Genomic DNA, 22809 nt, shown 5'->3' on the forward strand with positions numbered 1-22809 from the left:
TATAGAAGGCAGCGAAAGGCTGCGCGATTGCATCGCTTTGGTCTCCGTTATTAGCCAGTGGAGCAGTGCTCTTTGCCAGTACCATCCTGGCTAGGCAGCTTTGCATTCGCAGCCCGGCAGCTGCCTGCTGCCCTTTGCTTGGGACGGCAGAGAAGCGCAGGATTCTTGCCTATTTCCCTCTGCTGCTAGGAGAGGCTGGCCCAGCAGGGGGAAGCATCATGACAAATAATCTCAAATGCAGGTGCCGGAAGTTGGGTCCTTAAACCAGCGGTCCCCAACCTTTTTCATCTGGCGGGTGCCAGACGAGCCACGGAGGACGGTGGTGGTGGACGAGAGTCCACCGAGAAGCGACAACGTCAATAGGCGAATCGGCAGCATTTCGGCGGTGACGCCTCTGGACGATGCTGCTTCTCAGCGGCATTTCGGCGGATGCTCGTCCGCCGGCCAGTACGCGGGCGCACTTAGACACCCTGGCGGGCACCATGGTGCCCACGGGCACCGTGTTGGGGACCCCTGCCTTAAACCCATGACCTGGTTTGCAGAGTTGTTAAGCGCACACAGCTCCCACTGGTGACTGAACTTTTGCTGCCTTTGGGGCTCTGTGCTCCTAGAGATCGCCCCCACTGACACACACAGCTAATCAGCTTTCCCTTCGCCACTTCAATTGTCTGCCTGCCTTCCCGATCTCCTGGCACCAGGGATGTCGAATGAAGGCTTCAGTCCCACTAATTAGAGCATCTACTAAATGTAAGCTTTCATAACCTGCAGCTTCTATTCGGCATGCTGGGAAGGCCTGGAGCTGCAGGGAACTTTGCTTTTCAATGACCAAGAGGATTTGTGAGAGCAGAATGCCAAATGTCCGACGTATGTGTTGGCTCACATTCCTGTGCCCTGAAGCTGTAATGAATTGCACCAGATAGCGCCCAGGACTGGGGATCAAGAAACCCAGGTTCTAGACCTAGTTGTGGAGATGGGCTGATTTTAAAACATCTCCTGGAGTGACTGGACTGAGGGGTTCGGTCCTGGGATCTGGAGCCTTTAACTATTTATAGGTCACCGGTTCAAATCTGGAGTTGACCGAAAGCTGTTGCAATCACAGCCTAAGCCTCATTCCTAGGCGACCTGCCCACTAGATCTGGGTGAACTATTTGCATTCAACAATTTGTTTGTCAAATGTAGCCTTTCCTCCTTTGCAAATGATCAGCAAACAGACTTTGCAATGGTCAGATTGTAAAATGCGTTCATTACTCAGAATCATTAGATTAATGCTTTATGCAAACATATTGCATCAGTGGTTAGGCTGCGGGGTGCTCACTGTGACAATTGCCGAGTGATTGGTCACCTACGGGCAGGCTGCAGGGGTCCAGCACTGTGGCTTTGGAGCCAAAGCTCAAGAGATCTCTTGTTTCCCATGCTGTATGCTTGCAGTTGGCAGATGCCCATGGTATCTGTGCGTAGACGCAGCCTCTGAATGTTACACTGAGCTGAAATGGTTGAACTTGAGACCCGACTTCCACTTTCTAACTATGCTTTTGGGCTTAGGCGCCTCATGCTCCCATGGTGTCTCTATGCAAACTTTTTAAAAAGCCTTAAAATCAAATGCAGAGGTGCTGGAAGGTGCCAGAACAAAACTGCCAAGGACAAAACTTCCCGTCGGTGAGAAAAGAGTTTTGAAATAACTGGAACGTCTTTGTGTGTGTTTGTATTGACAGGATGAAGCTGTGCTGCCTCCTGCTGGTGACTTTATGGCTGTGCATGGCCACCCTCAGCAGCAGCTCAGGTAAGTGAGCTGTCAGATTTTGTTTTAGGAAATGGCAGGCAGTGTCTTAGGTTCCACTCTTCCAACTCAGGACAGGAAGCACAGACTCATCTCTGGGCCTTTGAACTCAGCAGGGATGGATTTATTGCTTTAAAATTGTTGTTGTTTTTATATTCCTGGATGCAATGGCCATCTGGGCATCGTGAAGCTTGTGTTTGCAAAACTCTTTCAAACACTCTGGTAACTAACATTATCCCATTTTACAGCTGGTAAAACAGAGACTCAGTATGGGGGGCGGTGGGCATGACTTGCCCGAGGTCACTTAGTGAGTCAGGCAGGGCCGGGAATTGAACCTGAGAATCTTTCCTTTCTGTTTGGATCCGGAACATGAGATTCTGGCCCTTGAAGTCTGACTCACGTCTCAGTCTTGGCTGCTGAGAATGGAACTTCTTGAATGGGCCAAGTTCGCATGCCAGCCTCATTGAGTCACGTTCCTAGCAGGAAATATGTTGTAATCCTCATGGGCCGTCTGGCTCGCATTCAGCTGGGCTGCTCATGAAGAGGGGGATTGTATCTGTATCGGCCCCAGGCTTCCTATCTGGGGCGAAGGAGAGATGTCGTGATTTACAGAAGGAAAACGGAAAGGGGCGGGGTGGGGGGGAACAAGCTCTAGCTTTATTAGGGAAAACCCATTAAAGAATGAACATTCCAGGCGGCCAGTGGAAGTTCGGTCTGTCCCTCGTGGGCATCGGCCTTGTTGCACCATTTACCGAGCCTGCGCTTGGATAATCCCCCCCTGAATCCCTAAGTGGGACCCCATCCCTTGCCCATTGGTGCTGTCCTGGCTCTGCTGGGTCCCGAGAGCCCCAAGCCCCCGGTGGGTGGGAAAGCGGGTCGGATTCACCCTTCCGTGCATTTCTCCCGTGGAATCAAAACTGCCCTGTCTACAATGTAGACAATCTCCCCTTCCATTTCGGGTAGGGTGCTGCTCCCTGGCAGTGCTCCAGAAAGCGTTACCGGAGCATTTCACGCCGCCGCTCGCTGCGGTGACAAATCTGGGAAGCCCAAGCCAGTCAGCAAAATCCAGTTCCCCGCAGTGCCGTGGTTTGTAGCTCCTGGCCTGTTGCCTCTGCAGGTGTTGCTGGATTGGTTTAGTTTTGTGTAATAAACCAAAGTTATAAGCTAGAGTGGCCGGGGTTACGCTTTGAGACCAGCCAGCAACGTCCATGTCTCACGTCTCTTTTGGGTGTTTTGTTTCTGTTCGACTCAGCCGTTGCTTAAAAACCTGTTAGACGCAGTTTGAGGTCCCATCGAGGTGTAACTGGATTTTGGCGGCCAGGGGCAGTAGTTGCAGTAGCCTTGTCAAAAGGTATAAGCTAAGCAGGGCTGCGCTTGCATGAGATGTCCATGGAAACCCCAGCATGCTGCAAGGAGCAGCCAATGCTCTTGCCTGGTGTCACGGGCACTGGGCTGTGTGAGACGGGAGCTTACAGAGAAGCTGTGGGAAAATGAGCATCCTGAGATCACCACATACCAGGTCAATGGAAAGAGCCCCCTGGGCTTTGGATCAACCCATTGCTCGTCCTGCGCAGGGAAAGGGTATCCTGGATTGTAGTCACGTTTGCTCTGCTCTTCCCCCTCCCCCAATTACTTTTCTGTTGTGCAGCTGCACGAATAGAGAGACCACGTGAGGGTGTGGTGTGGAGGTTTGCTGGGGAGCATCTCCCCTGTGCCATTTACCAGTATGTAGCAGGCACGGCAGTGGAACGGTCTTGGGCTGGAATGTGTGTACGAAGTTAGAATCATAAGACACAGTCGGTATGAGGGGAACAGGTAATTGCCCAGCTCCTGCTGTTTGTGTGAACGTACCCACCTTTGGCTGCTGGCGCGCACTACTGTATTCAGTCTGCCTTCTTTTCTTCCTCTGGAATTGTGACCCCAACCCTGCAATCTTGGCTTGGAGCGGAAGGTGGGGGATTTTTCGGTCATTACTACGTTCTACTTAATTGCCTTTCATGACCAACTTTTCTTGTCTCATTGATGCTGATTCTTTAGCAAGCTGAATGTGAACCTGGCTCTCTCCTCCCAGCTCAGTGTATTGCTGAGTCAAATCAGCTCTGCTTAAGATGGGAAGGCAGTGGCACCTAAAGATGGCAGGAAGCTGCTAAGTTGATAGTAGACCAGTGGTTTTCAACCTCTTTTCATTTGCAGACCCCTACAAAATGAAGGTGCAGACCCCTTTGGAAATCTTAGCCATAGTCTGTGGACCACAGATTGAAAACCACTGTAATAGAGTATTGCTCGCTGTTGCTTCTGAGATGGGTGTGCTGGAGGAAAGCGCAGATAAGATCGGATGAAGCTCGCTCTGGTGTCTGCTAGAGCAAAGCATCAGGCGCTTGTCTCCGTATCCACCAAGAAACAACCCACATCGCTGGCTTGCAGCCTGCTGTTATCGCGCAAACAAACACTTTGCAGGGAGGGCAGCTTTCCAAGGATTCAAGACAATTAAAAAGGATGCTTCTATTTGGCAATGGCGTAGTAGCAGATGCCAGCAGAGTAGATGGCTTGTCGCATAAGCAGCGCTTTGTAAGGCCATCTCCAAGATTTTAACTAGTGATGGACAAAACTGGGGGTGGGGTTGGTTTGGCAGAATTTCATTGGTTAGGAGTTTTGAAAAACAAAAAACTGAAAGGAACTGGCAAGGGCTTAGAGCTGGGTCCTACTTCTTTTGAACCACGAAAGTTTGAGGAAGTTGGGATAGAGGGTTCTGGATTTGGCATATCTGTAACTTAACCTGCTTTAAAGTCCTTCCCCTTACAGCAATTTACAAAAGAATGTACCCACTTAATAATCACATCTATTATAGCTCTGAGCGCTTTATAAAGGAGGTCAGCATTATTATCCCCATTTTACAAATGGGGAAACTGAGGCACTGATTGAGGAAGTGATTTGCCCAGGGTCACCCAGCCGGCCAGTTGCAGAGCCATGCCTAGAACCCAGGTCCCCAGAGTCTCAGTGCCCTAGCTCGTATCGTGTGTGTGTATATCTGTGTGTGCATGGGCGCTTCTGTTGGTGTGTTGTGCACGTGTGTGTGGAGGAGATGGTCTGTGTGTCCATAGGAGGCGTTCCTAATGGGGGAGTGGGGAGCATTGTGAACAAAACTGCAATGTTCCAGAATGTTTATTTTCTACTTTCCGGAGGTCGAGCGACACCGTTATTTTCCCTCCTTCCCCAGCACTTTCCTTTGTGCAGAGAGGAACCCAGCTTTGCTCAGCTTCTGAGCAGGGTCCCGGCTCCCTGCTAAGCCTCCTCACCCGTGATACAGCCAGGCTGAGCAAGGGGGCAGGTTTTTAAAGCAAGAGAGCAAAGATGATAATAAAAAAATCTGTCTGCATGCGAGGTTGGTGTTGTAACACCCACAGCCCGGGCCATTCAAAGTTAACTCCCCTCCCCCACCTGAGCTGCTTTTCCCCGTGCATCAGAGAAGAACTGTAGAAGAAGGGAGTCCTCCCTTCTCATCCTTTTCTCAAGGAACATTGAACACGTGCAGTGGCCTTAGAATGACCTTTGTCTCTGCTCTCCGGCCTCCTGGGTTGGTGGTGGATCAAGTTTGCCCACCTCCCTGCACCTCGCTTGCTCCCCGTCCCTTTCCCAGGCAGGGTTGTAAACCAGCCTCTCCCCTGGGGCCTGCAGCCGCTGAACACACTGGTGTTTACTGATGCTGGCTTTCCACGACCTGTCCCATCCCACTTCTCCTTTCCCCTTCGGCAGGCATTGTTCCTCTTGCTGACACATTGAGATAGGTTGGTGGTGTAGGGTGTTGGACTGGGACTCAGGAGAGCTGAGTCTAATTCCAGTCTCTATCATGAACACGCTGCGTGACCTTTGGCAAGTCGTGCAGTCTCTCGGGACCTGGGTTCCACCAGCTGTATAATGGGTATAACAACACGTAGCTCATCAACCCTTTGTCAATTCAGATTTTAACTCTTCAGGACCGGGACTGTCTCTTCCTGTGTGTTTGTACAACACCAGGCTCAATGGGGCTTCAGTCTCGAGACTGCAGCAGTACAAATTAATGCTAATAATAGTGACACTTGCATGCATAATTTTAAAATTAAATTGTATTGGCATCTCCAGAGTGAGTATCCATGGATTGTAACAGAGTTTCATCAGCTCTCTCTGTTAGGCATCTTTAATGTGCCCTTTGCTACAGTATCTGAGGGTCTGTCTACACAGCAAAGAAAAACTCGCGGCTGGCCCGTGCCAGCCCACTTGGGCTCGCGGGGCTCGGGTTGCAGGGCTGTTTCATAGCTGTGTAGACTCCCTGAGTTGCAGGGGCCTGCAGCCCAAGCCCAGAAGTCTACACAAGTCCTTCAAGCCACAGAGCGAATGCTAATTCCACCTAGCTTACCTCCGACAGGTCTAATTTGTGCAGGGAACGTTTCAGAGACAGGAAACTGCCTGTGCCTGGATTGTGAAAGCCAGAGCCCAAGGTAGTGTAAGCCCACGTGGCGTCAGTGGAGCTATGCCAGTTTAGGATTGCACCCTGAGTTCTGGACGGTTCTCTTGCACTGATCCCCGAAGCCCTCCTTGGTGTCGTTCTACTTTGTAGTATGTCTGGAGCTGAGCTATCCCGTCAGTATTTAGAATGAAATCCTTTGTGTTGTGGAAGGATATTCGCGGGACTTGAAATGTCCAGGGAAGGACGAAATGCCCTTGTCACCTGTTGAGACTGACATCGCCAACTGAAGTGTTATGGGCTTGCTGGCATCGGCAGTAAATACGTTTCTGAACTTCGAATGAAGCCTAACGGATTGGGGAGGGGGAGGAGTGCAGCAGGGAGCTGGCACACAAAACACTGCTGAATGCAAACACATCAAGATCAGTTTCCAGCACAGATTAAATCCCCCACATCCTGGGCAAATGATACAACCAGCTCTCTCCAAGCCTGACAAACCCAGCAGGTTCTGCATTGTTCTGCGACAGCAGCGCGCTAGTCACAGCAGCAAAGGGCATGATCAGCGTTGAGAAAAGAGCCACTGAACAGCTGAAGAGGAAGAAATGGCTTTTGTGTGTGTGAGAGATCACTTGTCCTCCTAGACAAAACCCAACCTCTCAGGCACAAGGCACCCACTATGGTAAATCTAAATCAGCCTGTGGGTATGGCCGCCTCAGCCAGGTAGGAGGGGGTAGAGGGGAGCTCGTCTCATGCCCTGAAAGGTTTATATGTCAGATGCAACACTTGCTTCTGCTGTCCAAGTTGAGATTGACGGTCCTTGGCTTTCCTTTCTGCGGTCTTGGGGCGTTTATCAAGATTTATGGAGCCAAGAGGGCTGGGGAGCAGTCAGCCTCTCTAAAGCCAGACCCCTGCTTTGTGGTGAATGGTGTAGCCGTTCTTTATCAGCATGGCCGCCTGCTGCATTTCGAGTTCGTTCACTGAGGTTTGCAGCCCGCCACCTTCTCCAAGTTGGGATTCCTCAGCGCGTCTTGACTCCTGAATCCGTGCAATGGACTCAGCAGTTGCTGGCCATTCCTTTCGTGACAGCCTTACTAAACAGTCAGGAAAATGTACCCAGCCCAGGTAACACCTCTCCTTGCCCACCGGTTACCAGAGTGATTGACAATCACGGAAAACCACAATTCTCTTTTACGTGGCCATCGACCAACACCAACCCCCCACCACACCATGGGTAGTGCTGACTTGGGAGCTCTTCCAAAGTACAAAGGATTGTTCAGGATTGCGGAGTTCATTGGCCTTGAGCCCAGAACTTCAGTATTGCCATTTTTACGTAGGTTTCTTTTCCCCTCTGGCCCTGCCATTTGAAGAAATAAAGCCGACTGACACTTACCCAGCCCAAGGGGACATAGTGAAGTCAGTGGCACATGGAGCGCAGGTGAGAACGAACCCCAGGGAGCCCTCATGTACAGTCCCCTGATCTAATCCCAAGACATCACTCCCTGTTCACAGAGGAAGGACAGCATTCCCTTCCCTTAATGGGAAGCAGAGGAAGGGATGAGGCTGTATGCTTTCTTTGTGAAAATAAATACCCATAAAGCAAATAGCAGTAAAGCTTCATCATGCATTTAGCAGGCAGTCACTGACTGAGCAGTCTGCTTTGTTAACAACTCTGAAGTCCTGACCTTGTATAAATCAAGTTGCTTGGACCTCATGCTTCTAAATAGCTTAGCAATGTATTGGTCACAGTTGGCCTTGTCCATGATGTATGTGTCCCATTCGGCTTTGAGCGTGATGCTGGTTAGCCAATGTTTTGGACTTACAGGATGAGGTTTTCAGTAGAACTCAGCATTGGCCTGACTCTGTTTCCAGAGAAGTCCCATAGGGGTTTTACCACAGGCTTCACTAGGAGCAGAGTTAGGCCAATGCTGAAAACACCAGCCAGAGAGTTTAAAGGGAAATAATTTTTAAAAATCTAGTTTCACTTTTCACTCTTTATGCCGTTTCGGGGGAGGGATAGCTCAGTGGTTTGAGCATTGGCCTGCTAAACCCAGGGTTGTGAGTTCAATCCTTGAGGGGGCCACTTGGGGATCTGGGGCAAAATCAGTACTTGGTCCTGCTAGTGAAGGCAGGGGGCTGGACTCGATGACCTTTCAAGGTCCCTTCCAGTTCTAGGAGATAGGATATCTCCATTAATTTATTTTTATTTATTTGCTATCTGCTCTCTGAAGAATGACATGACACCGCTCAGCTTGGCTTCCTGTTGACAGTCCATTTCACTAGGTTTCTCCTGCTAGTTTGGGTTTCTCACGTTCCCAGGGAATACACGTTCAGTTTTCATTGACATTTTTAGAATCACAGGAAAAACATTTCTATTCAGATTGGGCCAAATTCTTCAATTCTTACATTTAAGTAGCACTTCTTTATGCAGGCTAGTGTTGCTCAGTGCAAGGGTAGCGAAGTCTGTCCCGTTAGGTTGTGTTAGCCCCGCTCTTCACCTTGTTTGTTTTTAAATGTCAGTTTGGGGCCAGAATACTTTCCACTGTCCCTTTGAGGAGGAGGAGGATGTGCCAAAAGGGCCTGATCCCTGGCAGGCAATGGGAGACAGCAGGATTGGCCCAAAGAAAATAGGTCTGAGGACTCTGGTTTTCTGTCTAGCAAAGCTCCTCCATTCTCTGCACACATGAGAGGCTGTGGTAAATCCCCTTCCATGTGCACTGTCACGGTATCTGACGGCACTGCTGCATCTGACTCAGTTTTCTGTGTGACTCACTCTGGTTTTCTGGGTTAGCACAAGTAGGAGGCCTTGCACTCCCACCAGATAGCCCTGTTTTCCGTGTGTGTGCAGGGCCTGCCCGCTGAGGCAGGATGTGTTGTCACACCACTAGCCTCTCTCGGCTCGCAGAGGAGAATTAGGAAACACAGCGGTTAGCCAGCGCGGTGGCTTTGGGATTCACTTGTATTCCGTGTCCATTTTATTAAGGAGCTTCCATGCGGAGGCAAACACGGGGAAAAGAGATGCCTGTTAAAGAACAATTGACCTTTTGCCTGTGCTTTGTCTTTATTCCTTTGTTATTGACGAAGATGAATGTGGGTTTGCTCTGCAGCTTTCCTCCTCCCAGCCCAGCTTCTGCCCTCTGTCAGACCCTGCAGTGAGCCCCCCTTGATCCTGCTTTATGACGTGTGTGGCCATGGGAATGCATCTCAGGGCTCTGTGCCTTTTCCCATGCTGCTGCTTAGGTCTGGAGCACCCTCCCCAAAGAAGTACGCTGCGCCTCCTCCCATGCCAGGTCCTCCCGCTGTACCACCAGCAACCTTGCCCAGCCCCCATGTTTCCTTGCCTACGCTATAATAGAAACAGGTGTTTGTGTAGTTGGTGGCACAGTGCCACTGAATTCTGCAGCAACAGCCCCTAAGTCCTGCGGCAACGTTAACTGATTCTGCCACCAGGAAATACCCTACGGTCCTGGCCCCTGCTGCCCCACACAAACGCACACACAGCTGTGGCATAAAGTTCATCAAGGAGGCATTTTCAGGTAAGATTTCTCTCCATGCTGTCCGGGAAGCCTGGCTCTACCCACGCGAGTCTTGTGAGGTTGCCCTGGCAGGGACGCATATCTTGGGGAATTGTAGGAAGAACACCAAGAAGAAGCCAGGTTCCAGGTGCCCAGTATTCGGAAGGTAGCATCCCCAGCTCTGTCTCCAATGACGTCACTAGACATGTTGATTTCAGTGGGAGCAGGAACACGCGCTAAGCAGTTCTTTTCTGCTCACATGAAAGCTAAGGCATCTCTTCCTTCTGGCCCTAGAACGCTGTGATGACTGGGGAGTGGACACCATGAAACAAATCCAGGTCTACGACAGGGAACCAGCTAGGATCAAATGCCCGCTCTTCGAGGCCTTCTTAAAATACAACTACAGTACAGCCCATTCGGCTGGCTTAACCCTGATCTGGTACTGGATTGGGCAGGACCAGGACAAGGAGGAGCCAATCAACTTGCGTCTCCCAGACAATCGGATCAGTAAGGAAAAAGACACCCTTTGGTTCCGGCCTGCCCTTCTCAATGACACTGGGAATTATACCTGCATGCTCAGGTAAGCAGCGCAGTAGGCATCAGACTTTAGGGCACCCAAATGCCTTTTATATAACAAGAAAATTGTGTTGCCAGCTTAATATCTTACTGTCGGGTGATGGCCACTTACATAAGAATTAATGGTGAAAGAATGTGACAGTGACAAGAATTCTCAGTGCCAAGCCAATTTATATTATAATAATGCTTAGCACCTTGCAGACATTAATGCACATACCTCTCCGTGCTCACTGAGAGTGTCCATGGAGAGAATACTGGCAAAATCCACACGCCCTCTCCAGTAAGGCGCAATCTCTATATAGAAGTGGAGATAGCTTCAGAGGCAGGGTAATATGTCAACTGGATGCTAATTTGCCAAAGTTTCCTGACACCCCAAAAGAGTTCCAGGGAATTAAAAACAGCTCCGGGTGCAGGAGAAAATGAATGTAGCATCCCCAAAGCAACAGAGGAGATCTCAGTCTGTCTTCCTTTTTCACGTCTTAGCCCCGTTGTTTTCATGACGTTGGTAAAGGATGGTGCAGTACATGAGTTGTATTTGCATGGGGAAAACAGTCTTCAGGTTTTTCTAATGCACTGTGCGGCTGCTGTGTCTGTCTCAGTGTGTCTGTCTGGAGTTTTCCTACTTGCAAATACGACAATTCAAGCTGTATCTATCTCATTAGAGTCGTCATTTCTCTGACCCAAACTGTGACTTTTAATTTTATTTCATTCATAATGCCACATGTATAAACTAGACCACGCTAATCGCGTTTCCCTCCTTTGTGCTTAGAAACACAACCTATTGCAGCACGGTCGCGTTTCCCCTGGAGGTGGTTCAGAAAGACCAAGCTTCTTGCGTCAGCCAATCAATAAAACCCACCGAAGAGCTGTTCTATTTGGAGCATACTAACGAGAAGATCATTTGTCCGGATATTGATGGCTTTTATCCCCCCAGCGTAAAACCAACTGTCAACTGGTACAGGGTAAGAAAGGGAGTAGTGGGACTGTAGCCTGGGCCAGGCAGCGGGGTGCAGGGCTTCTCACCTGAAAGAGCAAGCTGTGCAACCCTTGCCATAGAAGAACCAGGAGGCCAAATTCTACCCCCAAACTCCCTGATGCAGCTCCACTGACATTACTGGAGCTGCTGCCACAATCTCGCTCCCTTGGAAGTCAGCAGTAAAACGTCCCTTGCTGGCACTGACGCAGGATTGGGGCCTAGATTAATCAGACTGGGACTTTTCAGCTTGGAAAAGAGATGACTAAGGGGGGATATGATAGAGGTCTATAAAATCATGACTGGTGTGGAGAAAGTAAAGAAGGAAGTGTTATTTACTCCTCCTCATAACACACGAACTAGTAGTCACCAAATGAAATTAACAGGCAGCAGGTTTAAAACAAACAAAAGGAAGTATTTCTTCACACAATGGACAGTCAACCTGTGGAATTCCTTGCCAGGGCATGTTGTGAAAGCCAAGACTATAACACAGTTCAAGAAAGAACTAGATAAATTCATAGAGGACAGGTCCATCAATGGCTATTAGCCAGGATGGGCAAGGATGGTGTCCCTAGCCTCTGTTTGCCAGAAGCTGGAAATGGGCAACAGGGGATGGATCACTTGATGATTACCTGTTCTGTTCATTCCCTCTGGGGCAGCCGGCATTGGCCACTGTCAGAAGACAGGACACTGGGCTAGATGGACTTTTAGTCTGACCCAGTCTGGCCGTTCTTATGTTCTAACAAGGAAGAGTTTAGCCGCAGGGTGGCCTTCTGGAGAGGGCAGTAGACCGGGACTCAGGAAATCTTGGTTCAGTTCCTGGGCTGTTGAATGACCTTGGGCAGGTCACATGCCCATTCTGTGCCTCAAGGTTTCCCCATCTATAAAATAGGGCTAGCCATACTGACCTCCTTTGTAAAGCGCCTGGACATCTACATCCCAATTATTACTATTAGGTGAAGAGGTTGGAAAGTGACGAGTGATTTTTGGGGGCCCGACTGGAGGCACCGCCTGAAAATTAGGCCCCTATCTGGTGTCTGCAGTTGGGTGCTCCTCACTTTTTAAAATCTTGATGTCTCCTTTGAGGTTTTCGAGATTCCGCTTGCCGTGGCTAGCGACAGGCATAGCAGTGTCCAGCTCTGTGCCTGGCAGGGCTAGGTGACACAGGGGTAAGAATGTTAGGGGCTGCATGCTAAGCCTGCGGGGAGAGAATCCCCTAGGTAGTCTCAGTGGAGATGCAGCCACACAGGGCTGGGAGGCTAAAATCGCTGATGTTTTGTACAGCGGTTTGAGATTCTTAGATGGAAGGTGCCGCAGGTGTGCAGCTCGCTGCTCCCTAACGACATTTGGGAATTAGTATATCTGGTCTAACTTCCTTTTGGGCCAAGAGGAATAGCTTCATTTTGGTGGTTTACAGGACTAATTTGTATCATCTATTGATGTTCAAATATTGACAATCAATTAGCAGAATGAAACGAAGAGCCCCACTTAAATCATTTTGCAGACAGCAAGCCGTAAAAGTCATTTTGCCTAGTAAAAGCCATTAACAATGGTATATTACCTCTGTCTTCAACTGTCACATTAAGATAAATCTGAGTTGGAAACGCACCATTCAGAAATAATCACTTGGAAAACATACAAATCTTTATCTTTTATGACAGTCAAGTTATCATCAGCATATTTAGAGGATATAAACCTTTCTGAAAAGGGGCCTGTAACTTGGCACTTGGGACAGGTTCCCTGCTTTTTCTGACAAAGAGGAAGGCTTATTAAGGTTCCTGTCCTGTGGATTTCTTTTGGTCAGTTGCTCATTTTGGGTCAAATCCTCAGCTGACATCAATCAGCGTAGTCTCATTGAGAGCAAAAGTGCTATGCCAGCTGCAGACGTGTCTGTGCAACTTGGTGTCAGTTTGTGAATAGAGTTAAGTTTAGTTCTTGTCCTTTTTTTTACTTCCGTATCTTTCTTTCTTCTGGGACCCTCACCCTTCCAGCATCTCAGCATCGCTAAGAGCTCTTTCTCTTATAGAACCTGATAAGTCAGAGATGGAATAAACCTACTAGGGTCATCTACTCCTTCGCCTTGCCTATTCAAGATTATTCCTTGCAGTACCTGCGCTCGCTGTCATAGAAAGAAGAAAAACCCAACACACGAAGGGGAGCAGTGGAGACAAAATTTTATTGAGGCAGTTTTGTTGGTGCCCGGATACTCCAGTGATTAAGAACATAAGAACATAAGTACGGCCGTACTGGGTTAGACCAAAGGTCCATCTAGCCCAATATCCTGTCTACCGACAGTGGCCAATGCCAGGTGCCCCAGAGGGAGTGAACCTAACAGGTAATGATCAAGTGATCTCTTTCCTGCCATCCATCTCCACCCTCTGACAAACAGAGGCTAGGGACACCATTCCTTACCCATTGTGGCTAATAGCCATTAATGGACTTAACCTCCATGAATTTATCCAGTTCTCTTTTAAACGCTGTTTTAGTCTTTTAAACGCTGTTATAGTCCTAATTAAAAGCATTGGAAGTGCAAAGGTGGTTAAGGTTTTACTTGCCAGCGTGTTCCATCACTTCTCTTGTAAACCTTTCCACAGCCCCATAGCTCTTGTTCTGGGACTTTTCCCCTAATCTCCAGCCAGAGGTTTTCCTTTTTAATTTCATCCCATTATACCCCTTGGTACTGAGCTAAATAATTCTTCTCCTTTCTTGGTGTTTGTACCCTCTGAATAACCTGTAGGTTGTTACGTCTCCCCTTTGTTTACTGCTTAGTTAAACTGTGTGCATTTATGCGCTGGTTTCCAGAGGTGCTGAGACCCGCAGATCCAGTTGGCTTTCGTGGGTGCTTTGAAAATCACAGCCTAAAAGAGCCTAATGGCCCAGGAGTTTAAGGGATGTTATGGCAGGAGACACTAGCAGGTGCTGTTACAGTCTCACCTGTTCGCTTTCTTACAGCGCGAGCAGCGTACAGTCCGAAGACATGCTGTATGGTTAGTTTTGTGATGTGGAATCTTTGGGGGAGCAGTTATAAACAGTAAGGGAGTTTGCTGTCTGTCTCAATCTCTCTAATTCTTGAGGCAGAGTTGCTCCCTGGGAACCAGGCATTGGCTGATATTTCTGAAAGAGGGGATTTGCCTGCAGGCTGTTTGTAGCATCCTCTGTTCCAGCACAGGTGCCTATAGTGTGAAAAAAGAAGTTAAACAAAGACAGTACCCATACTGCACATCAGTGATCTCTCCATCAATAGGAAACTGACCTGAAGAGCCCCAACAACTCATCCCGCTTGGAAGAGAGGCGAAGAGGAATTAGACATACAGTTCAATGGGAGCTGGGTGCCTGATTCCTTCCAGTTCCTATCCCAGCCTTAATCTTTCCTGAAAAGTAACTTGCTCCATCTGGGGAAACCGAGGCAAAGGGTGGACAAATGTCCCCCTCACCTTATTGGACTCATGAGATTTTGATGCTGTAGAACTTAGCCTTAGCCTGAATTGAATCAAAATCCAAATACTGCCTGCTAGGCTTATTCCAAGCAGAGATTTAGATTTGTATAGAGGGATTGAAAACAAGTTTCTGAATTTTTGTTCGAAAAATGTAAGTGTTTTGCTGTCTGCTTCTAGAACTGTGTGTTGGTGAAAGACTTCCACGACCGATTTCCCAATGGCCCAACACTCAACATTGGCATTGTCCGCGGTGCGTACGAAGGCAACTACACCTGCATTGTGAGCTACACGGAGAACGGAAGGACCTACAACCTCACCAGAAGCATAAGGATGAAGGTAGTAGGTAAGGAGGATAAAAAAACCATGCAGAATTGTAGCGGCAGAGATGAAAAGATCTGGAGAAGGCTCTTGCGGGCTCAATCAGTGACTATTGGTCCCATCTCTGACTCCTTGGCGTAAATGAATTAATTAATCTGCCACCACCAGGTGTGTATTTCGGTTTGCTGGGGTCAGCCTCCCCCGGCGTGTGAATGCCCAGGACACATCTCCGGCTGGGTGAGTAGTGCGAGTGAGGATGAGATGATCTGGGCTGGCCTCTGCTGGCATTGCCTCATCACGGTCTGTCTATGGTGATCTCAACTCACTATTAGAAACAGTGTCTCGTTTTTCCAGTGGCTGCTGTATGTTTCCTACCATCTCTCAGGCTGTATTTTAAAACTAGCAGGCTCATCTGTTCAGATTGTAGGATCTTCAGGGCAGAGGCTGTCTCTTCAGAGCTGCCTACTGTGTGCGTAGCACACACATGTGGTGCTATGCAAGTAACAAAGAATGCTCAGTCTAAGTGGCAGCAACCGCAATGCAGACCGTAAAGACCTGGTAGACACTAGAACGTGCTTGTGTCACGTGGTAACAGCTGTTCACGGAATGCATGGTAGGAGGAGAGAATACTGCTGGCAGGAAAAACCAGTTTTTGTTGTTGTTGTTTTTAAAGAGCAGCAGTAGAAAAATCTGTGGGATAGGCTGAACTGTAGGTAAAGGCCGAAGTGCCTAGATGGAGGTGATATTCCTCCGGACTGCAACTGGGCCCAGATCATCTATCCAGACAGCCCTATACTTGGGGGTTTTCAAAATCTGGATTGGGCACCAAGTTTTGTGACTGGGACCACTCTCTACTTAGATCAGCTTCTGCTCTTTGGGACATATGCACAATTCTTAGCAACTCCAGCGGGAGATGGGTACACACATCTGGGGGCTCAGGGAAGCAGGGGGTGAGTGACCCTAGTGTGCGGTCACAGAGGGTAGGGTATATGCAAATGGCTAGTTACTATAAAATAGTCTGAAATCATTCAATATCCTAACGAAGACTGATTGTGTTTTCAACTGGGACCCCGGGGTGGGGATTCTGTTTTCTGTTCTGCAGGGTCTCCAAACACGGCAATGCCACCGCAGATTCTCTCTCCAAATGCGAAAATAATCTACGAACTCGAAGCAGGTAAATCACAGCGGTAGCTGCCCACAGTGATGGGGAAGATTATCTTAAGCCATGTAATTAACAAGCACAGGGGTTCATTTCGGTTGCCTGCTTTCCCACGGCTCTCCTTCGCGTCTTTACTTGAAGAATATGGGGGCCAGGATTGCTTTGCAAGCAGCATGGGATCCTCTCTCTTTTCTGTCGCTTCCAAATTGCCGAAGCCCAATTATGGGACACGAGAACACAGCTTCAGGCAGTTCTTTGAGCAGACAGACTTACTGAAATAATAAACATGGAAATCAGGCTCCACCTGGTAGGAGCAGCTTCAGAAGCAGAGAAAGCACTGGAGAGAAGGGGGTAAAATGGGGCGCAGCTGGGGGCGTCCGTTCCTCAGAAGTGGCCAAGACAGGGATCTGCAGACATTCAGAGAACTTTCTACAGGTTTAACTGGACTTTCTCTGCCCCGTGCTGATTGTCTGGTTGTGCTAACCCTCCCCTCCCACAGTCTCCTTAGCTTATCTTCACTCCACACCTGCCCGTCTTCTCTCCTGCCCTCTCCCCCACCCCTTTCTTTCTATTTAGCCGATCTCCTCCTAAAATTATGCCCACCCTCACATAGTTCACTCTGCTGGTGTGTTTTCCCGCTTCCCCGGCCCTCTGCCTGTCTGGTCTCTTTAAATTGTTAGCTCTTCGGGGCAGGGACCGTCTGATACTCTGGGTTTGCACAGCTCCTAGCACATTCTTCGTTGATCGTTAGGCACGGACAGCTTCCGGGAGCTGCAGTATTACAAATAATAAATAAATAATAAACATGATTCATAACAAGGAGGAAGATCTTGTCCTGAAGGCACTGGATTTGGGCTCAGGAGATCTGGGTTCAGTCCCTGCTCTGCCACAGACTTCCTGTGGGACCTTGGGCAAGTCATTTACTCTCTCTCTGCCTCAGTTCCCCATCTGTAAAATGGAGACAATAGCCCCGTCTGGCCTCCCAGGGGTGTTGAGAATAAACCAATTATTGTGTGTGGGGAGGGACCCCACTGTCATGGGGTTTACTGACAGCTGGGGGTGCCTCCTCCTGGCCGCTCTGGGGACCAGCACCGTCCAGGGCTAGGGCCCCCCTTCTGCTGCTTGCTGCACATCCTACTGCTGCACTCTCTGTGACACCTGGCCCTCCGGCCAGGTCGCTGTGCACGCTTCCCCCTTAGGGGGTATCACAGTCTCTTCAAAGCCATCTTCCCAGTCACTGCCTAACTGGTGCCACTTCCACAGTGGCAGGTAGGGGAACCCGGGCCCACCCTCTACTCCGGGTTCCGGCTCAGGGACCCTCCACTCAGCAGCCACGGGCTGTTCCACCCTGGACCTTGCTGCCGTTTCCCTGAGCCCTTCCTTACCTTCCGGCTCTCCCCACTTCTCTGGGTTTGCCAGCCCCACAGCTCCCTGCTCCCAGGGAGTAACCGTAGGCTACTTGCCTCGGTAGCCCCAAACACACCTCCCTTTTCCCTGGCAGTAACTGCAGGCTGTTTCCCGCGGCCCCCTCTGTTATCAGCTTCCTGCCTTTATAAACCCAGCCCATTCCTTCTCTGGGCTTCCTCAGTCAGCCAGAGGATTACTTAAACCTCCTATTGCCCTCAGCTGTGGCCTGGCTGGTTGATTGGCCTCCTCCTTAGCCTACATGAACCCCTTCAGGGCAAGTATGGGGTGAACACCCCACCACAGGCGCTCACAATGTGGTGGTAGGAACCACTTAAGTACCTGGTTAGGGAGAGAGTTGTTTGTTTGTTTGTTTGTTTACTGTTTATTTGTAAAACAAAAGTGAAATATTCCCACTATTGCACGGTTATCAGACATTTGAAAATGTATTTTGGCCACATTCCTGGTAGTTTTTGTGTCTTTTGCTAGTTGCTCTTCAGAATCTTTTTTATTGACCTGCCTGATTATACTTTTACACTTGACTTGTCTGAGTTTATGCTCCTTTCTATTTCCCTCAGTAGGATTTGCCTTCCAGTTTTTAAAGGATGTCTTTTTATCTCTACCCGTCTCTTTCACTCTGTTGTTTAGCCGTGGTGGCATTTTTTTGGTCCTCTTCCTGTATTTTTTATTTGCAGTATACATTTAGTTTGAGCCTCTGTTATGGTGTTTTGAAAAAGCTTCCATGCAGCTTGCAGGCATTTCACTCTTGTGACTGTTCCTTTTCATTTCTATTTACACTCGGGCTATGAAAGGCCTTGGACAGTAGAAGCGATGCAAGGCTGCTGCTGCTACGTCCACTTCACCCTAATCCTCTGCTCCTAGGTGCCGAGCTGGTTCTGCCCTGCGAAGTTTACTTCACCTTTCTGAAGGACTCCCGAACGGAGCTTTGGTGGACGGTTGATGGAAAAAATACAGACGATATCACAGACCTGAAAATAAAAGTCTCCGAAAGGTAACGTTTCGTAACGTTCATTGCATAGCTTTTTCAGCCCTCTCCGCTAGCCGCACACGGGATCCCACAGAGAGAGGCCTGGGGTATTCAACAGCACTGCCCCTTTTGGCAACACCTGGAGCTCCCAATGGAAAAAGCCTGTTCAGGTTATTGGCAAGTCTCAAACTTTAGGAGCCAAGGGTCACTCGTTTCTTAGTGTTAGTCAGATCAAATCCCTTCAGGGTGCAGTGCGGCACCCGTGCGTAGTTATGATACTTAACCACGATCTGCTCATTGTTTGTCACCAAGTTTTCTTTCAAAAGAGACATTGTTAGGAGACTCCATAAGCTAATGAGAGCTCATCATTGGGAATAGCATCACAAACTGGCTAGTGTGTGCCACTGCCCTCTAAGGAACATAAGAACGGCCGTACTGGGTCAGACAGTCATCATTTTGTTCATAAGACTATTAATAAATATGATGGGTAGTAGAACCAATCCATAATTAGCTTGGAGATGAAACAGAATTCATTTGAAGATGAGCATTATCATCATTAGAATGCCATGTACATAAGAATGCAGGCCTTACTTACAGGATGGGGCACTCTCTCCTGGGAAGCAGCGACTCTGAAAAAGATTTGGGGGTCATGGTGGAGAATCAGCTGAACTTGAGCTCCCAGTGTGATGCTGTGGCCAAAAAAGCTCGTGTGATCCTGGGATGGAGGGCAGGGGGATATAAAGTAGCAGAGCGATTATTTTACATCTATTTGTTGCAGTAATGTGCAGCCACTGCTGGAATCGTGTGTCCAGTTCTGGTGCCCACAATTCAAGAAGGATGTTGATAAATTGCAGAGGGTTCAGAGAAGAGCCATGAGAATGATTAAAGGATTAGAAAACCTGCCTTACAGTGGTAGACTCAAAGAGCTCCATCTATTGAGTTTAACAAAGAGAAGGTTAAGGGGTGACTTGATGACAGTCTGTAAGTACCTACATGGGAGACAAATATTTAACAATGGGCTCTTCAATCTAGCAGAAAAAGGTAGAACATGATCCATTGGTTGGAAGTTGAAGCTAGACAAATTCAGACTGGAAATAAGGCATAATGTTTTAATAGCAAGAGTTATTAACCATTGGAACAGGGCTGTGGTGAATTCTCTGTCAATGACAATTTAAAAATTAAGATGGGGTGTTAGTCTAGAAGATCTGCTCTATAAATGATTTGGGGCAAGTTGTCTGACCTGCACTATACAAGAGGTCAGACTCAGTGACCACAACTCTCCCTCCTGGCTCTGGAATTTGTGAATCTATGACTAGGTGTTACAGTAGCACATAGGGGTTCCAACCAAGATTGGGGGTCCAGTGTGCTGGTTGTTGTACAGACACATATTGAAGGACAGTCCCTGTTTCAAAAAGAGTTTACAGACTAGACAGACAAAACGAAGTGGAGGAGAAAGGAAATCTTATTATCCCCATTTTAGAGATGGCTAATTGAGGCACAGAGAGACTAAATGACTTGCCCAGGGTCCCACAGAGAGTTTGTGATGAAGGTGGATACTGAACCCAGATCTCATGAGTCTTTGTCCAGTGCCTTATGGGAAGCCCACCCTTCCCCTCTAAAATGCCCCAGGACACCAGTTAAACAATCATATTTCGCACGCTGGCAATAAGCAAAAGTAATGCCAAGAAAATTAAACGAAACCAGTTCACAGAGCAACCAAAAGGTCAAACCGTTCTGCTGTAAACGTTCCTGTGAAAAATGAAGCAATTCCTAAATATGGGTGTGATTTTGCAAAAAAGAAAAGGCTGAATTGTGTGTGTGTGAGTGTATGTGTGTATATATATAAAAATCACAAACAGTGCAGCCAGCGTTAGCATGTGCAACCCTTTAACTTTTCTGTTCCAGCGTCGTTACTGACAACCTTGGACACAAGCAGGTCACAAAGATTCTGACCATTCCCAAGGTCACAGCCAAGGACTTGAAGCGGAACTACACCTGTCATGCCAGAAACACCAGAGGGGAGGTTCACCACGCGGCCCTGGTGAGAATGAAAGGTAATGGATTTGCTCAACCGCGGCTTAACGGATGCAGCAAGGCAAAAATCTTAGACGCATGGTCGAATGTGGAAGAAATTTCTTGGGGCAAGATGGGCCTTGGCTGAACGCGGTCATACAAGGGAATAGAGGGAGTAAATATTTCCTGCTCCCTCTGCTCCTGTGTAGCCTTCTTATTGCTACCCAGATTGCACTTCCGGCTATAGGGACGAGAGTGGAGGCTGCATGCCTGATATTCCCCACTGCGCTCAGGTGGGTGTGGAGAAAGATGGGGTGTGAAATCATGGTTCCAATCCCTCTAGGCACCAAGTGGAGCAGGGCCAAAGAGGCTAGTAAGTTGCACCCTGAAAGGAAGGAAGGGACGAACTCTCCCTCAAAGCAAGGGAGAATTCTGTCTGAGTCACGGTTCCTTGTTGGTGCCGCTTCTGGGGTGGCGCAGCGACTTGTCGCCCTTCCACGGGCTGAGCCTAAAGGCTCGATCTAGCCCTCGGGGAGCAGGGGCTCATGGCGTTCTGCCCCGAGGTGTTTTCCAGTTCAGGGGCCGGCACCAGGTTGTTACACTACGTCAGCGGTCAGACCCCTCTCGGAGGTGCCATCCAGTTGTTCTTTAGACATCTGTTATCTCCGTGGTGCATGGACACGGTTCCCATTTATCTCTGTACCGCGGGAGGAGAAGATGCATCCTGCAGCCGCCAGATCTGATGGCTTTTCTACGTTCATTTCTGCTGACCAAGCTGGGTTGTGTGGGAAGCTGCGGCCTTTTTTGTACTCTGTCTCTTCTTTTAAAGCTCGAGATCCCGGTCACTGAACTACATAAACCATTCTGCCCTAAATGATGGAAGAATATTTTCCTCCAACCCCGTGCCAAGCGGTACATGCAGTGGGTGCTGTCAGCACAGGATGGGGGAGCTTTTGCTGAGGCATGGCATTTCTGGACTGTGCACCAGGAAATCGAAAAAACCATGGGCTGATTAGACTTGCCGGTAGAGCTATGCACTGACCTCCCTTTGGAGCCTAGCAGTGGTCACTGTCCCAGGTGCTGTTCGGGCTCTTTTCCCTGCTTTAAACATGCCACCGCTTTGCAAGAGGGTCAGTGGAAACTCACCCTGGCATGAGCACACAGGTTCTTCCAACCGAAGCTGTTCACCCCTGTTAAACACAGTATTTTTAGTGTGGGGTGACCCAGGCCCTGTGCATCAGTAGAACAGGCCCGTGAGTCTGGATTTCACTTAAAGAAACAACTTTAGCCAATGTCAGATAACTGCCCTTCACTGGGAAATGCTAATCTGAGCATCCTCTCTGACCCTGGGGCCTCTTTGAAGAGAAAAGACGTTTGTGGTCTCTCATTATGGGTTTTCTGGCAGAGTGTCCCTGAGGCAGGTCACCACCTTACTGCTTCCCCGCCAGTGTGATCGGACAGACAGGAAATGCCTTTTGGACGTTGCTGGTGCTTGAAACCCTTCAAGGTCACGTTCCTTTGAGATGCCCAGAGGGAGACTAAACAGACCTCAGAGCATGAAACACTCCGCACCGTGCTCTGGTTTTGGTTCCTGCCTCGGTCACTGTGGGAGGGTGATCTAGGACTGCCAGGACTGTGGGCAAATTCCAGATAAAAAGTATAATTCGGAGACATTGACTTCGCAAGCCGACTTTTTCTAGAGCAGTTTCTCTCTTAACCTGAGAGGTATTTTTCCTGTTTCACACACCCATGTCACAGCAGCCAAAACCCTTTGTTCAGGCATGTCCGCACCAGGTTTCCTTAGCCAGGCAGACATTTCTGTTACCTCACTCACCTCAAGTGGGTGACAGCACTGTACAGAGACTGCCCGGCGGCACATCAGGAAAGACTGCTGTTTCTAAGAAGCTCCACCAGAGCGGAGTCTGCCCGGTTTAACTTATTTCAAATGCAAGATGCCAAAAAATAGACTTTTCCTGACTCAAGTCGAACAACTTTGTGGCTCCTACTCTCCATCTGTCAGCACGAGGCGTCGTCCTCTGGATTTCAAAGATCTTCATTAGCACGACGTTTGGCTCCTCATGTTCTACTCTGCTGCCGCCAGGGTTGCTGGGAGTTTAGACATGATTGACTCGAAGGAAGGCTTTCCTCACTAACGACTGCTTCACAGCTATTCTCCGCCCCTTTTCTTTATAGAATTGTCCACTCGCGACA

The 22809-nt window shown here is 48.8% G+C and overlaps 1 protein-coding gene across 1 annotated transcript in view; it reads left to right on the plus strand.

The window, feature by feature from the left end:
* Positions 1–22809, plus strand: part of IL1RAP (interleukin 1 receptor accessory protein) — a 61321-nt gene that overhangs the window by 20442 nt on the left and 18070 nt on the right. The window contains exons 2-8 of the mRNA XM_065410988.1: positions 1713–1780; positions 10025–10310; positions 11076–11268; positions 14894–15059; positions 16137–16208; positions 18480–18609; positions 20491–20639. Coding sequence (XP_065267060.1) covers positions 1714–1780; positions 10025–10310; positions 11076–11268; positions 14894–15059; positions 16137–16208; positions 18480–18609; positions 20491–20639 — 1063 coding nt within the window. The 5' untranslated portion in view covers position 1713. The remainder of the gene's footprint in view (positions 1–1712; positions 1781–10024; positions 10311–11075; positions 11269–14893; positions 15060–16136; positions 16209–18479; positions 18610–20490; positions 20640–22809) is intronic.

Source organism: Emys orbicularis, chromosome 9 (genome assembly GCF_028017835.1).
Source record: "Emys orbicularis isolate rEmyOrb1 chromosome 9, rEmyOrb1.hap1, whole genome shotgun sequence".
NCBI classification, from domain to species: Eukaryota; Metazoa; Chordata; order Testudines; family Emydidae; genus Emys; species Emys orbicularis.